Genomic DNA, 17,748 nt, shown 5'->3' on the forward strand with positions numbered 1-17,748 from the left:
AGATGCATCAGGTCTTCCTATTTCTGGGGCCAGTACTCTAACCAGTATACTTACAAACACAAGCCCCCCCCTTTTCCCCCCAAAACTGTAACCTTCATTGAACTTCCCCATCCACAGAAGTCTTTGGGGATTGCAAAGTAAAATCTAAGTGAATCTAGAGTGAGATTTCATCATCAGTAAAAATCAGGGCCCTTTGAGTTAAATTAGCTATTTAATATATGTGGATTGATCCTATGCAATATATCTCTCCTTTCCCTGTAAGTGACCTTGAAAGGAGATAAAGATTTTGCAATCTATCAACCAAAGAATATTTATGGACATCTACTCTGTATTAGACCCCAGGCTAAATTCTATGTGAATACAAAGAAGTGCATAATTTGCTTTCCATGAACTTCCCATGGATTAGCAGAAACAATCTATCTGTGAAAAAATTACAGGAAAAATAATAATATTTACCGTAATAGCTAGTATTCATATAACTCTTTAAGGTTTTCAAAGTGTTTTATATATCTTAATTCATTTGGCTGTCCTAACAATTTTAGTATGCTAGTTTTAATATTGGTGCTAATATTAGGCTCTTTTTTCTTATTCTTTTATGAAGCTATCTCATTTGGTGCTCTCATTATTCCTAGGGATTCAATCATCTCTGCAGATGATTCTCACATCTATCTAGTCCCAATCTCTCCTGAATTCTAGTGCCTCATCATCAATTATCTTTTTGAACATTGTCCCAAACAGAACTCATTATCTTTCTCTTTTCCCAACTTTTTTGTTATTGTTAATGCTGTCACCATCCAGCCAGTTACACAGATTTGCAACCACTGTCATCCTTGATTCCTAGCTTACATTCACCCCATGTGTCCAATATGCTGTCCATCTCATCAGCGTCTTTCATATGTCTCCTCCCTATTTACATGGCTACCATTCTTATCACATAGTTGCACCTTTTGCAGTAGCCTGGAGGTAATTGGAAGCCATTGTACTTGCTGAGCAGGGACATTACACAAGCAGACCTATGCTTTAGGAACATTAATAGCTAAATGGAGGATGGATTGGAATAGGGAGATGCTTGAAGCAGGGAAGTTACTGCAACAGGTGCAATAAAATGATTAGAACCTGAGTGAGAAAGAAGCTGTTCCTTACCCACAACCCTCCATGTCTCAGTTTCACATTTTCACTCTGGCTGTCCCTCATGCCCAGCATATTCCTGTTCCTAATCTCTGCTTTTTAGTTTCTCTGGATTAAAAACTCAGACTAAGTTGCATCTCTTGCCCCCTGATTGCTCCTCAATTGCCTTTTGTCTCCACATACTGAATATATTTTCTATGTAGAGGTAGCTGTGCCTTGAGCACTAGACAGTGACAGGAGATCCTGAGTTGAAAGCCAGTGATAGCACATAGTAAATATTGTACATTATAGTAGATTATGTACATAATCCTCTACAACAGAGGTCCTCAAACTATGGCCTGCAGACCAGATGCGGCCCGCTGAGGACATTTATGCGGCCTGCCGGGTTATGGCAAAATCAGACCAGAAGTGACATTCAACCTAAACTCATGTTAGCAACGCACACTTAGGACACGGGGCTGAGGCGGCGGGGACAGAGCGTGAGGCGAGCCTGAGGTGAGGTGAGTTCCCAGGCCGGGGTGGATGGTGTGGGGAAGGGAGAGAGATGCAGAAGACGGAGAACTGATGGCCTGCAGCCTTGTAAAGTAACGGAAGCCACCACAACAGACAGGCACAAGGGATGTACAGTGCTCGCATTAACCAAGAGATGGACAAACATAACCATACACTGCCTCATCCCCAACAAGCGCTGTGTAGTAAATCAATGAAGTAAGACTCTTATGAAAATTGTGGTATCTTATGTTAAATTCATTAGAGCTAATGCAATAAATCACCAACAATTTCAGGAATTTCTGTCTGAGCTAAATGCTGAGTTTGAAGATGTTCTATATCACACAGAAGAAGGCTGAGTCGAGGGAGAGTTTTGAAATGTTTCTATGACTTAATTCCACAGATTAAAACTTTTCTGCTTTCAAAAAACAAATAAGTACCAGCTCAATGATGCAGAATGGAAATGGCACTTGCCTTTCTGACAGATGTAACAGAGCTACTCAACAATTTCAATATGCAACTTCAAGGAAAGGGAAAGCTCATCTGTGATATGCAATCACATGTCAAATGCTTTGACATTTGAAGTAAAATTAGGCCTCCTCATCAAACCCCACAACTCAAAATCTGTTAGCAGAAAAACCGCTGATTGCATTCCCATGTGTGGATTCATTGGAAAAATTGCAAAAGGAGTTCCAATTTAGACTTAAAGAGCTTCATCTCCATGAATAGGACATACAGCTTTTCCGTAACCCATTTTCTATTGACATTGAAAATGTGGATACAATTTACCAAATGGAACTGGCTGAATTACAGAATTGTGACTCTCTGAAAGACACATTCAAGTCAAGCAGCCTTCATAATTCTATGCATCTCTCCCCTCTGAGACATATCCTCATCTCAGGATCCATGCACTCAAAATGGCAACCATCTTTGGCAGTGCTTATGTCTGTGAACAGGCTTTTTCTAGAATGAAACATTTGAAATCTCCAACCAGATCAAGACTAATGGATGCACACTTGCATCACTTGTTACAACTAGCAGTGACAAATATGGAACCAGACATTAGCCAAAAGCAAGCCCATAATTCCCATTGAAATACTGGTAAGTTTGTTGATTTAACTTTACTTCATTTTAAATATTGTATTTGTTCCTGTTTTGTTCTTCACTTCAGAATGAGATATATGCAACATGCATAGGAATTTGTTCATAGTTTTTTATTTTACTATAGTCTGGCCCTCCAACAGTCTGGCCCCCTATTTAAAAAGTTTAAGAACCACTGCTCTACAACATTGTCTTCCCCATTAGGATGATATGAGTTTCTGCAAGACAGGAACCTTTTTTTCCCCTTTCTTTGTATCTTTGTATCTTTACCAGATCTTTGTATCTGAGGATTTAGCTCAACACATCTCATATTATGCAATTAATAAATGATTGTTGACCGATTTCTTGTGACTGTACACAGTGAAAGTGAGAAATAAAGCAGTTCTTAGCACAAGGCATCTGCTGTCATGTGGACTCAGTATAGATAGAAGCAAAGGAAGGCACTAAAACTTTCACATGTACACATTAATAAGTGTGTTATATGTGTTATATTTATATATTATACACATATATAACTTTTATACATATATGCAGATAGATAGATGTGCATATATGGACATGTATAAGACTTCCCATATCAGCTACTGGCAAAGTTGAGGTGAGAACTTGTTTCCCTTTCTTTCCCACTTCCCTATCTTAAGGAGCCTTAAGTAGCACTGCTCCCATCCACCTCTCTCTCCAACAGCTTGACAAAAGGTCTTTAAAAGTCCCCTTCAATCAATTTTTTTAGAAGCAAATATAATTATGGGGTAGGAGGGTGCTAAAACAAAAAGCCTAGGACAACAGCCCCACATGGGTCAAGTCCCCAGGATACAGCAAAGCTGTCAGAAAAGGAAGGAATGGAGGGATAACAAATAACTTATCTCAAGGTCTGGCAAAAAGGCAGTTGAAAAAGGAGGAGGAAGAGAGTAATTTCCTGTAGTTTCTTATGTTAGCTAATGATTCTTGCTCTAAATTCAATGTTGTTATAAGACACTAAAGGAAAGTCAGTCCTATTAGGACTCCCTAAATTTTAGCATGTAATTTCAAAGCCCCAGTTTCCCCATAGAACTGTTTATAGATGTTAAGAATGCAGAGTTCCACAAGAAAATAAGAGTACATGAGTAATAACAATAACCAATGGGAAGGGCCAACAGTGAGGGGGAAAACCCAGAATCTGGGCTGGGAAAAATCTTCTGTGCTCACTCCTCTTACCAGAACTCTCCATCCTCATCTTTCCGCAGAAGCAGAATCTTCTCTTTTGGATTCAGGAGGTCCCATTTGTTTGACCTGAAGGAGATGAAGAATGGTGAGGAGGGAGGATTGAAGTGCTGTGGGTAAAAATGCGCCATTAAAAAGCTTTTGGGAAATGGTCGGTTGCTCTTGAAGTATAAGTGAAAGAGTTCTGAACTTGGAGTTACAAGAGCCAAGTTCAAATCTAGCTCCATCATTTATTTCCGTTATGACTTTGAGCAACATAATTTCTTAAAGCCTCAAGTTCCCCATCTGTAAAATGTGGGCATTAGATTATGGGATTGCTAAAGTCATTTCTAAATTTAGCTATCTGAGCATCCTGACAGAGATAAGGTTGATTGATAATAATTTCAAATGTCTTACTGTCTTACTTCATCTGATCCTCAGAGAAGTAAATATTTGAGGTATTATTGTCTCTGTTTTATAGATGGAGAAATTGAGGCTCAGAAAGCTGAAGATTTGCTCAGGATCACACAGAAACCAAATGCTGGTGGTAAAAAAGCAAGATCTCTGCTCATTCTAAATCCTTTCTGTTGTACTAACTTGCTTTTCTTCCTTTTTGCCATGTAGACCCAATACTTTCTCACATAAGTAAACTGATATTTTATAGTGCAGCACATGTATTCTGAGAACCAAACACATTCCCCATTGCATAGAGTACCAGACTTGGAATTGGGAAGACCTGAGTTCTAAATTTACCTTAGCCATTTAGCTATGTGATCCCACCAGGCTAAAGACTTTCATTTTTTCTTCAATAGAATGGGAATAATATTAGCTTGCCAAGAGCTTTTCAAATCTTAAAACATCATATAAATATAATAGCTAGCATTTAGATAAGTGCTTTAAGATTTGTACAGTGCTTTGAATATATTATCTCATTTTAACCTCCCATCAATAATGGGAAATAAAAGCTATTATTATCCTGATAATTGAGCAAGTAAAGACAGACAGAGGGTAAATGACTTGCCTAAAGTCACACTGCTAGTAAGTTTCTGAGAATGAATTTGAACTCAGATCTTCTTGACTCCAGACCTAGTACTTTATCCATTGCGTCACCTCACTGCTTACAAGTAATTAGTATGAACATTTTCAAAAAGGCTGAATAATCATATAAATAGAACTTTTGAAGACATCTAATCCAACCACCTCATTTTTATAGAAAAAGAAACTAAGGGTCAGAGAGATTTACCCAACATCATAGGAGTGACAGAGTTGAAGCTTGAGTCCACATAGGATAACACATTTGTTAGAAATATTAAAGATATTCATTTTTTGATAGAGGTTGGACTGCATAGTCTACAAAGTCCCTTGCAACTCTGAGATTCTGGGAGTCTGTATTCCAATAATAAAAAAGCCAAATGTTCTAGGATTGGACAGTTAAACTCCTCACTCTTCAGTTACCTTTTAGTCAGGAAACTCTATTTCAGGGAAAAGAAATGACAAGGTTTCATTGTCCTGGGAAAGGCATATGTGTCTGTACACATGGGCATAATACACATGCATATATACATACACACATATGCCCACATCTGTGTATATATACATGCTCATACAAATAAATGCACACTACAAACCCTACAACAATGCATATATATCCATGGACATTTGGATGCATACATATGCATGCATATACTTAAGCTTATGATTATACATATATTATGTAACACACATATATGTACACACACATATACCTATGCACATATACACATGCAAATCCATATAGAGATGCACAAATGCATGAGCATATACTCTACTTATACAGATACACACATGTATATAGGTAAAATCATATGTTTCTTTGCAAATGATCCAATAAAGAAAGCTCTGGATTGCCTGATTCTGTCATTCTCTTGCATGTAAAAACAAACTTCAGGGGCCAGCCCTCAGTAGCAGGAGCTATATTATGATGATGAGATGTAACTCCAACTCAGCACTGTCCAGTCCACTAAGACCTTAGGGGATCATTTCTTAGAGTCTAGATGCTTTGTATTTGTACCAAGGTGTGTGGTGCCATTTTCTGATTTTTGCCCACGAATGAAAGCATTCTCTATCTTCCCTTTATTCCCATCACTGCCTGTGACTCTGTTTCTTCGGTAATTATGGCTCACCTGTCACTCCAGTCTCCTTTCCATTCAACCTTTCCCCAAGGGTTTCTCAGCCTTACCAGGTATTCAGGTCTATTATGACAAGTCACCTGTATAAAATAAGGGATAGATGAGTTAGTAAATTCATATTTATGTAGCCTTTGCAGGTTGATAAAGCATTTCTCCATTTATTAGATCATTTAATTTGTACAAATAACCTTGTGAAGTAGGTAGAGAGAAAATAGAATGTTGGTATTATATATATAGCCAGAAGGCTAACTGAACTACTCCCTCATTTTAGAGATGAGAAAACTATGGCCCCAAACTTGCTCAAGGTCACACAAATAAGTAGTGACAGATTTGGAATTTGAGCTCAAGTCCTCTTTCTCCAGATCTATCCTTTCCCTCTCACCATTAGAACACATGATCTAATACCATTTTCATTCTCATTTGAAATGAGGAAATGGAGGCTCATAGGTTATGAGATTTGCCTAAGGTCCAAAATAGATGATCTGTGACTTCTAATTCTAAGTTCTGCACTGTTTCCCTTCTAACTTCAATTATTTATGACTTTGTGATTCTTTCTACACTAATAATAACTAGCTTTTATGTATCACTTTAAGGTTCTCAAAATGCTTTACAAATGCTGTCTCATTTTATCTCTACCAGACCATGGAAGATTGATGCTATTATTATCCTCATTATACAGATAGGAAAAAAACTGAGAGATAATAAATGATTTTTCCAGTTATAGAACTATCAACTATCCAAATCAGGACTTGAACTCAGATCTTCTTGATTTCAGATTTCATATGCCATCAAGGGCTCCTTAGCTGACCATATTGTTTCTCTGCCAGAATAGGAAAGCTGCTAATATCACCACCCCCATTCTCTCCAATAAATTTAAAAATTCTCTTACATGGTTCTAAATAAGCTGCGTCTGTCAGGTCACCCTATGGTACAGTAAAAGAAAAGTTTTATATCAGCAGGGAACTCAAGGTGCCTGGCTATACTTGATATAGAAACCAAAATTCGACTGAAGATTGCTTGATACAGTAAATGACTGATGGGAAAGAAATGCAATAGAATGGAGAATTAAGGAAAGCTGATGAGAGGATAAGTTCTAGAAAGGAAACTATTTTTGAAAGATAGTAACTTAGTAGGAATGAGTTTTAGTAATAAAAGGTTTGTTTAAGATGGCAGAGATAATGTAGGAAACATCAGAACTTTAGGGAAACTGGGAGACTTTGGAACTATGGGATATCGAATGATAAAAAAATTTAAATGAAAGATACTGATTTTGGAGATATGGTTAGGAACAGGATAAGGAGAAAGAGGTAAAGTGGAATATGGCAATGTGGGCTTTCCTTGAGAGAAGGGTATCCAGATTAGTAAAGTTAATTGGCTTGCTGTCAATAAGCTTTGTCTTGATGCATGACTGGAGAAGATGGGAATATTATATTTAGAAGTAACTCTTTAGGCAGTCATTACTCCAGAGAGCATCATGAAGGTGCTGAGAATAGGGATATCTTTCTCACCCACAATGCTCTCTGTATAGAGTAGAAAGACTTTCTTGTCTCAAAATAAAAGAAAGTAGCAAGAAAAAAGAATGGTCTGTCATGGAAACCATGAAAGCTTTGCCAACTCCCTTACATAACTTTTTTTGAGAAAATCTATCTAAATCAGCAAACAGACTTCTGTTCAGGGGGAACTGATTCTTTGGATTAAGCCCACAGGTGGGCAAGAGGAGAAAGGCCAAAATAATATTTTCTACCTTCCTTATTCCGGTGACAGTATATGCATGACTATCCACCAGTCCATTATTCAGAATCCTTTCCTTCTGCAAAGACACACAAAAAAAAATTTAGTCAGCTTTCAGGTATAGGACATGTACAGGTTGGGTCACAGTGAAAATATGTCTTGTATTTACTTATTTATGTACATAATGTTTTCCCTATTATAATATAAGCTCCCTGAGGGCAGCAGCTATTTTTACTTTTTTTGTCTGTGTCTCCAGTATTAGCACTTAATAGACCCCTAATGGATTCTTCTAATTTTTGTAAGAGAAGAGATGGAGTAATCAGGGAATCAGATCTAAATTGTGAAAAATCTTGAGCTCCCTGTGAGCCAAACATTGTACTAAGTGCTAGGAATATCAATAGAAAAGACTGGAAAGTAAGATGATCCCTGTTCTAAAGAAGCTTACATTCTAGGGAATACAACACACATGGAAAGTGTCAGCTGCAAGTCAAATAGAAAAGCCCTAAGATCCTTAATAAGAGTACACTGACACAGCAAATGCTAATGCCTTTTCTTTAATGTCATGTTTACTCTTAAAATCATCTTTAGATTTGGAGAGAGCCATCTGCATCCAGAAAGAGGACTACCGGCATTGAATGTGAATTACAATGTAGTATTTTCTCTGTTTTTGTTGTTGTTTGCTTTTTCTTTTCTTTCTCATTTTTTATTTTTTGATCTTTTTTTTTGTACAGCATTATAATTGTAGAAATATGTATAGAAGAATTGCACATGTTTAATCTATATGAGATTATTTGCTGTCTAGGGGAAGGGGATGAGGGTAAGGGAGGGAGAAAAACTTGGAACACAAGGTTTTGCAAGAGTAAATGTTGAAAACTATCTTTGCATGTATTTTGAAAATAAAAAACATTTTTTAAAAAATCACATTAGTTTCTTATACAGAATTTATCTAAAATTAAGTTGCAGAATGAGTGTCTTGCTTCATTGGTAGTAGGACTTTTCTCACTTGAAAGTTCTCTCTGCTGATAAATCTTAGATATGATGCTCCAATCTCAAACGTGTAAATGTTATTCTCCTCCCTATCTCTGAAATAAAAGCTCGCAGAGGGCAGAAACTATATTTGCATTAGTATCACCCATCACATGGCAGTTGTCTGGCACATTGGAGAGATGTGTATTTACTGATCGATGGGCTTAAGCACCAAAACTTGCCACAGAGTTAAAAGTGATAGTTTTCTTGTTGTTGTTGTTGCTGAATCGTTTTTAAGTTGTGTCTTATTCTTCATGACCCCATCCGTGGTTTTCTTGGCAAAGATACTGGAGTAGTTTGCCACTTCTTTCTCCAGCTCATTGTACTGAAGAAGAAACTAAGGCAAATAGAGTTAACTTCCACAGGGTCACACAGTTATCTGAGGTCAGCCTTGAACTCAGGTCCTCCTGACTCCAGGACTCATACTCTATCCATAGCAGAGTAGCATGGAAGCTTAAACAGGAGTTGTTTTATGGATATACCAGCTAGTTGGCACAACAGAGTTCTGGATCTGGAGTCAGGAAGACCTGAGTTTAAATGGGTACTTACTAACTGTGTGATCCTGAGCAAGTCATTTTACCTCAGGGTTGTTGTGGGAATAAAATAAAATAATACTACGTAAATGTTAGTTTATGATGATTATTATCCCATGGAAATGAAGCATAGGGCAAGGGCATTAGAGCAGAAGGGAAGTAACTGGAAAGCACAGAGTGTGAGCAGAGACATTGCTAAAGAGGGGAGTATCAGTGTAGATCCAAGGCCAAATCTTACTCCTGAGTGAGTCTGACAGCCAATGAGGGCTCTCTTGGCTGCAACTCTGGTGAGGATGTCCCAGAGGTCTGAAGGGGCCTTTGCTAATTGAATTGTAGCTGTCACGCCTCCTGTGAAGTCCACAAAAGCTTCTGAAACATGCCCAGTCTGCAGGTCTTCATAGGAACCTGAGAGCCTGCCGAAAGATCAGAGTGGCAAATGACAATTCATGAAAATGATCCATCTTCTCTGGATACCCTCCAGAAAGCCCTTCCAGCTCTGTTTTTCCATGATTACATTCTACAATCTATTTTTTGATTCTCTAGGTATATGTGTTTGATTCCATTCTATTAACAGAGGGAAAGCACACTCAGTAAAACAAGTCCCTTTTAAGGAAGAGGAAGAATGGGGGAAATTATTTCACAGAATCAAGGTGTGCAAGTAGAAGATTGTTTAACAAGGAAGAAGGGATATGAATATCACTTGAATCTCAGGGTCATGTAAAATAGTCAAAGGGAGGATGTATTGTATGAATGCAATACTACATTGAGGAGGAGGTGGGTTTCAGAGAGAGTCTACGGACAAATGAGGAGAAATATGGCCAAGGTCATTCCTAATATGATGGCCCTTGCAAGGGAATCTACCAGATTTCTAATCTCTTTGGAAAAGGAGACTCCAAGACAGAGATTTCACAGAATGACAACATGGCAAACACACACATACACACACACACACACACACACACACACACACACACACACAATTGGTTACTGAAATGCATTTCACTCAACAGGAAAACAAGAAGAAAAGGGGGAAAAGAAAAAAGGAATAACAAGAAAAGTAAATTAAGAGAGGATAATAATATGGGTTTGGGTATGAGGTAAAGGAAAAAGGAGAGGGAAGAGCAGAAGCAGATAATATCAAATCTAGAACTAAGTACACTCATTTTCTCATCTTTATAAAGAGGGGCAGAGTGCAAATAGAAGGAAAATTATAAGAGAAGGGAATGGAGGGAAACACAATGAATGCTAATTACTGTTTTTTTTTTTTTCTATCTTAATGGAAAAGGGAGGAGGTGAGAAGAAAGTAGAATGAATAAAAGGAATTTAATTAAATAAAGTGAATTTATTTTGAAAAAATATAGGTCTCCTTCAAAACAAACTTTAGCTATGACTAAAAGAAATCTAGTGATTATGAATCCAAATTCAGGAATTCTCATCCAAGGTCTTATCACCCTAATTAGTTGCTGATTTAAGTTGTTTTTTGGCTCACTGTCCCAGGTTTCCTCCCTCTAAAATTTTTTCTCTATGCTTCTAGAGTAGAGTTTGGAGAATTACAGAGGAAGAAAGACAGACACATAGATCATTGATTTTAAAAAAGCCCAAATCTAGAGCTAGAAAGGACTTTTAACTCAACCCTCTTATTTTACTGGTGAGGAAAATGAGGCTTGAAGAGATTGGGTGATTTGTCCAAGGTTACATAAATATAAACCAAAGTCAAGATTTGAATCCACATCTTTTGACCCTGGAGAGAGAATCAGAGACACAAAGACAAAGAGACACACAAACATAACCACATGCAGAAAAATACAGAGAAGGAGAGAAAAGCTCACTCACAACCACACTTCTTCCAGAATCCTTCTTCTCTGCTTTTGTCATGTTATCATTCTGTGACATCTTTGTTTTGGAGTCTCCTTTTCCAAGGAGATTAGAAATCTGGTGGATTCCCTTCCAAGGGCCATCATATTGGGAATGACCTTGGCCATATTTCTCCTCATTTGTCCCTGGGACTCTCTCTGAAATCCACCTCCTCCTCAATGTAGTATTGCATTCATATAAATACTCTTCATATCCCACTTGTCTTCCCTTACCAATTCTCTTTTTTTTTTTGGCTCTAATAAGAATGCCCCAGAAGGTGGAAGCAATTGTCTTCCTAACCCCATTAAAGGTCCAGAATTTTCTTGCTTGGTTGAATTATGTCCCCAGTGCTCAGTACAGTGCCTGACACATAGCGAGAGCTTAAAATATAATCTATCTATATCCATCCATCCTCCCATCTATTTATCTAATTATCAAGCTATCCAATTATACATCTACCTTTTTATTTATCCATCTATCTTTATTTCTATCTCTATATCCATCTATCCATCCATCCATCCGTTTGTCTGTCTATCTATCCATCCAGATTTCTAATGATTCTCTTACTTGGCATAGGCCTTCTCCAGTAGAGCTGCCCAGAACAAGTTTTTGTAGGTGGAAGAGACAAAGACCAGGTGACCAGCCTCATTTACTGGTAGACGGTCATCAATTACCACAGGAATCCATTCACCAAAATGCCAGAACTGGAAAGAGAGCCAGACATCCTTGGTGATAATGGGACAATGGGAAGATGGAGCATCTCAGCATGTTAAATAAGGTTTCCATCAAAGACAGTACCTGGTTGCGTTCAAGCCAGCTTTTTGCATAGGAGAGTCCCGCCTGCGTAGGAAGGAGACTTACCTGAAAGAGGAAGATGCCAGCGTACTTCTTGGTGAAACTCTGGTTCAGAGGTACGACCTGGTTTAGAATGTCCCCATGGAATGTGAGAGCTTCCAGTGCAGCCAAGAACCAACAGTTTCCTGGAGCAGACCAATATACAATTCATTCTTTTTTTCACTTTAACAAATATTTGTTACATATGAATTCTGATCAAGGAAATGTAATATAAGGAAAACAATAATAATAATTACTAACATTTAGTTGTACTTACTATGTTTTACAATCATTTAATATTTAAAAAATCTCCAAGGAAGTAGGTTGCTTTTTAAATCCTAGGCCCAGTGCTAATAATAATTAGGCAAAACAATACCAATATTATTTATACAATTATTTAAGTTTTGCAAAGCACTTTATAAATATCATTTCAATTTATCCTCTCATTAATCCCAGGATATAGATGCAGTTATTAACCCCATTTTACAGATGAGTAAACTGAGTCAGATAGAGGTTAACAACAAACTAATAAGTGTCTGAGACTGGATTTGAGCTCGTCTTCCTAACTCTAAGTTCAGTGTTCTATTCACTCCATCACCTAGCTGCCTCCAAGAAAACTATATGATCAAGCCTTGTTTTCTAAGAGTTTGTCATCTTATTGGGAAGACAATTAGGAAATAGGATAAATAATACTGATATTCAGAAGCAATATATGCCACATTATTTTTTTAATGAAACAGTTATTTCATTAGTCTAAAACTCCCAGTGAGAAAGCCCATATAAATGCAAGTAAACTACCTTTTCTGCAATTTATAGTCTCAGACACCAAAACTTTTCCAGAGTCACATAGCCAGCATATGCTAAAAGCAGGACTGGGACCAAGGCTTTGCTAGCACTGAGACCAATTCTCAATTCACTTCCCACATGTTGATTCTCTATAATGAAAATAGATATCTAATTAAATGTAAAAACTCAAAAATATCTGATTTAGACAATAGATGCTTGTAGAAGACAGGGGAAGGCCGGAGGCTTAATTGTTTTCCTTTCTGAGAATTAATATGAAGGTCAAGTTAAATAATATCTTTGGAAGTGTTTTGTGGGCTCCTGCAAGAGATCAATGACTGAGTGGGAGTAATTTGTGAAAGTTTGTAATACAAAATAACAAACAAACAAACAGATTATAAATTTCAGAGCAGGTGCCTGTATGCTTGGGTGGAGGTAGTTTCCTCACAGAGAGTTCACTACAACCAGAAAATCACAAGAAAGAGAAAAAGAAAAAGAGAGATAGAGAGACAGACACAGACACAGAGAGAGATAGAGAGAGACAGACACAGACACAGAGAGACACAGAGAGACAGAGAGAGAGAGAGAGACAGAGACAGAGACAGAGACAGAGACAGAGACAGAGACAGAGACAGAGAGAAGAGAGAGTGACAGGACGGGAGGAGGGAGGAAGTGAGGGAGAGAGTGATGGAGAGAGGGAGAAAGGGAGGGAGAAACGCATCCCAGAGCTTCAAGGCAGCTCAATGAAGTAGATGCAACATTGGACCTGGAGACAAGATGACTGTTTTCAAATCCCTTCTTTGATAGGTAGCAGCTCTATGACCATAGGCAGGTTACTTAATGTGTCTAAGATGTCTGCAGGTAAATGTAGGAACCACCTCATAGAGATATTACAAGATTTCAACCAATTAATGTATGTAAAGTGATTTGCAAATTTAACAAATTGTGTAATAGTCTGTTGTTACACAGATGATGAGCTCTAAGATGTATTTAAAACAAATCATTTCAGTCTAGCTAGAGGGCATAGAAGGTAGAGCATTGGCCCTGGAATCTGGAGGACCAGAGCTCAAACCTAGTTTCAGACCCTTATATTATGTAGTCATGGGCAAGACACTTAACCCTGATTTCCTCCAAAAAAAATACAATTACAAATCAAATAATTCCTCTGAGACTCAATTTTTCCCCCTTTAAAATGGGGATAATACTGTTTGCATTACCTATCTCTTACCATCACCATAAGGAGTGTTTTGCAAACTTTAAAGAAAATTGCCTTATAAATGCAAGGTTTACTTTATAGAATTCCCAATCCCTCTATTTTTGTCTGCCTACATTTTTGATTTCCTTCACTATACACTGTTTCAAAGTCTGATTCTTTTTGTACAGCAAAATAACTGTTTGGACATGTACACATATATTGTATTTAACTTATACTATAGCATATTTAACATGTATTGGTCAACCTGCCATCTGGGGGAAGGGGTAGGGGGAAGGAGGGGGAAAGTTGAAACAAAAGGTTTTGCAATTGTCAATGCTAGAAAATTACCTATGCATAATTTTTTTGTAAAAATTAGTTTAATTAATTAATTAAAAAATAAATGCAAGGTTTTTTATTCTTCATTAGAGAGATTCATTTTGACTGTATAAGTAAGAAAAAGCAAAAACTTGGTTTAGGGTGCTGGCAGTAAGAGTGAAGCAAAAGTGATAGATATAAAATATTATAGAAGGAAAATCGACAGAACTTGGCAACTGATTGGAGGTAGTAAGGGGAAGAAAGGGGGTCCCAAAATTTCAAGTCTTGGCAACTCATAGAGTGTCATGAAGCAAAAACTGATTCATATAAAGAGAATTTATTCAGCAAGTTGAGTTTGTTAACCATCCAGATGACTACATCCAACAAGACTGAATTTCAGGACATAGATCTGAACCTGAGATGTGGCTTGGGCAGTCCCACTGATAGTAACTAAGAGAGTGTTAGGAAGAATCTTCAAGAGGAATGAGGAATAAAGAGCAATGGATAGGTAGAGGTCTGAGTCCTAGAAATGCAGGCATTTAGCAGGGGAGGAGGAAAAGGTAAAGCCATCTAAAGGGAAGAGAGTCCTTTTTTCCTGGCTCCCAAACTCTCCAATACATCCCTGCTGGTTCCTTAGGAAGAAAAGAATGGTTATGAAGATTGGAGGCAAGGGAAAGGGGAAGGAGAGCAGAAGTGGACTCACCTACTACTCCCTGGCACAGGCCCAGCCTTCCTGCTTTGGTTGAATAGAATACAGGGTTATCATGCAATTCCTGGAAGGACAGATAGGAAATTGTCACATATCAGAAACTCCTTTTCACCCCTTTTATAATCAGATCCTTCTTATAATCAATACAAGTCAGAAGCCTAGTATGAGATTTGACCTCTCAGGAGCTCTGAAAGCAGTATGGAAAATACACAGAATTGGGAGTCAGCTGATTTGGGTTCAAATCCTGACTTTGTCACTTATTAGCATTGTAGCCTTGATGCCATTGGTTTCTGGGCCTCCGTTTTCTTATCTGTAAAATGAGAGAGGAAATCTTGAAAGTCTTCCAGTTCTAACATTCTGTGATGCTATTTTCGCATACTGATGAGGAATAGTATTAACACTGGAAATTCATTTCCTGGAAGTTCTAGCTCTCATAGGAGAATTTCTGAAATGCATGGTCTTTACCTCTTTTTGCACTGAATGATCTACATTGCCTTCTTCCTCCTCTCTGATTTTTTCAGCAAATGCAGGTCTGTGAGTGATTTTTTTTTTTTTTTTTTATACAAGCATTGATCTAAATGGGCCTCTGAGACTCGGGCCTCTGAGACTCGTAATTCTCAAATCCTGTGATTCTGAGATGGGATGAGCATGGAGGTGATAATCAACTCTTTTTCATTCACCAAACTATTTTCAAGAATTTGAAGAATTGTCAGGTGAAAGAAGGATTATCATTAGACTTGTTCTGCTCCATCCTCTGGAAGCAATGGATAAAAGCTGCCAAAAGTCAGATGTCAGGTGGATTTATGGAGGGAGGTGGAATTCTGGGTGGATGGAGCCAAATGGGAGGATTGCCTAGGTAGGATCAAGCAGAAGTTAATGGTTTCTTATCTCTGACATTTACTGCCTGTATGGCCAAGGGCAAGTTAGTTAACCTTTCTCAGACTCAGCTCTTTCATCTATGAAAAGAGGATAATAATTGCTATAGCACTTACCTCCTAATATTATTTATTAGGCTTAAGTGAAATAATATATGTAACATATTTGGCAAAGAAGATGAAGTTTGGCATAATGGTGTGTTAGACTTGAACTTAGGAATATCTGATTTCAATCCTACCTCTGAGACTTTCAAGTCATTGTCATTTAAAAGTACAAGTCAAGCCTTAGTTTCCCCTTCAGTTAAATGAGAATAATAAAGGGCCTTATAGCATTGTCAAGAGTATGAAATGAGATTGTATATATTCATATACCTTCTAAGCCTTTAAGCTACTATTTAAATAACAAACTTAAGAAATTATATAAATTGTCAGTTATTACATTTTAAAGTGATCACATAGGCCAGTTGCTGCTGCGACTTTTAGAATGCTAAAATTTACAAATGTGTTTCTCACAAGTATATGAAGTAAGTAAATACATAGTTATTTCCCTAATTGTAGATGAGAAAACTGAGGCTCCAAAAAATTAAGATGATACAGGTCATTTGTAACAGAAAAAACAGTCCAAGTTGTCTAACTCCAAAGCTAGGTTTTAGGTTTGTTTGTTTTTTCCCCTGTCTCTAAGGTTGTCTCTAATGAATACTGGGGAGTGAACTTTCTTAAATTCTTTCAATGAAAAGTCCTGGACAGATAGAGAGTTTTATTTGAAAAGATACTAGTCAACCACTCACAATAGGTCTCTTCCAGTGCAGGGTTGGGGGCAACTTCTGCAGCAGGGACCCTCTGCCAATGGAATTCATGTCAGCTGGAAAGCTGGGGTCCTCAAAGAGGCGATTGTTCCTCAGACATGTTTCCAACAATGTCTCGTAGTCTTGTTGTGGCTTATGAAAGGACCTTGCGAAAGATTCCCTCCTAAAAGAGGAATTATGGTGCTTTGGACTTTTCCCCTTTAGAAATACACACAGAGACATGGCTGGCTAGACTGAAAGGGTTGCTGCTAACAGTGATCCACAAGGAAACTTGTTTTCTCTCAAAGTACCTGAAAAAAAATTGTGAAACATCAATTTGTTGTTTTTTCACAACTATAATTTGTCAGTATAGTAAATTAAAAACAAACCTTTGTATCAGGAAGGCCCAGATTCAAATTAGCCTCTCACAAATTCTGACTGTGACACCATAGACAGGCAAGTCACTTAATCTCCTGGTGTCCCAAACATATCTAAGACTCTAAGTTAACTAATTAGTGACCTATCCGTATTGTGGATGGAGCTAACCATACTAGAACTTCTCTGTCCTGATGCAATCACAGACTCAGTTCTTTACTCTGGCAATTTTTTTTTTTCATTTAATAGGGAGGAGAAAGAGGGAATGATGGCTTGAAGACAGAAAAAACTTTTTAAAAAGGGAATGATTGAATGACTTCAAACCTTATCAGCCTGAAGTAGATTTCACACCTTGATGGAGTTAATGAATCCTTGATTTTATGAAACAATAATGACTTTCCTGTCAGAAGGCTTATATAATCATAGAGCAAGTCAATATGACTAAGAAAAGGTCTCAAAATAAAGAATTATAGTGTTTGGATTGCCAAAGTTAGGCCCTCTTACATATGGGATCATAGATTTAGAGCTGAAAGGAAGTTATTGTGGTTGTTATTTGGTCATTTCAGTCCTGTCTGATTCTTTGTGATTCCATTTGGGGTATTCTCATCAAGGATACTGGACTAGTTTTGCCATTTCCTTTCTAACTCATTTTACAGATGAGGAAACTG

The 17,748-nt window shown here is 37.6% G+C and overlaps 1 protein-coding gene across 1 annotated transcript in view; it reads right to left on the reverse strand.

The window, feature by feature from the left end:
• Positions 1–17,001, reverse strand: part of CAPN14 (calpain 14) — a 148,663-nt gene extending 131,662 nt beyond the window's left edge. Inside the window, exons 1-8 of the mRNA XM_074284735.1 lie at positions 16,709–17,001; positions 15,040–15,109; positions 12,071–12,189; positions 11,777–11,913; positions 9,594–9,768; positions 7,810–7,875; positions 6,060–6,145; positions 3,913–3,987 (exon numbers count right to left, since the gene is read on the reverse strand). Of these exons, the coding sequence (XP_074140836.1) occupies positions 3,913–3,987; positions 6,060–6,145; positions 7,810–7,875; positions 9,594–9,768; positions 11,777–11,913; positions 12,071–12,189; positions 15,040–15,109; positions 16,709–16,948 (968 nt within the window). The 5' untranslated portion in view covers positions 16,949–17,001. The remainder of the gene's footprint in view (positions 1–3,912; positions 3,988–6,059; positions 6,146–7,809; positions 7,876–9,593; positions 9,769–11,776; positions 11,914–12,070; positions 12,190–15,039; positions 15,110–16,708) is intronic.
• Positions 17,002–17,748: the final 747 nt, after the last annotated feature.

The sequence above is a fragment of the Sminthopsis crassicaudata genome, chromosome 2 (assembly GCF_048593235.1).
Source record: "Sminthopsis crassicaudata isolate SCR6 chromosome 2, ASM4859323v1, whole genome shotgun sequence".
NCBI classification, from domain to species: Eukaryota; Metazoa; Chordata; class Mammalia; order Dasyuromorphia; family Dasyuridae; genus Sminthopsis; species Sminthopsis crassicaudata.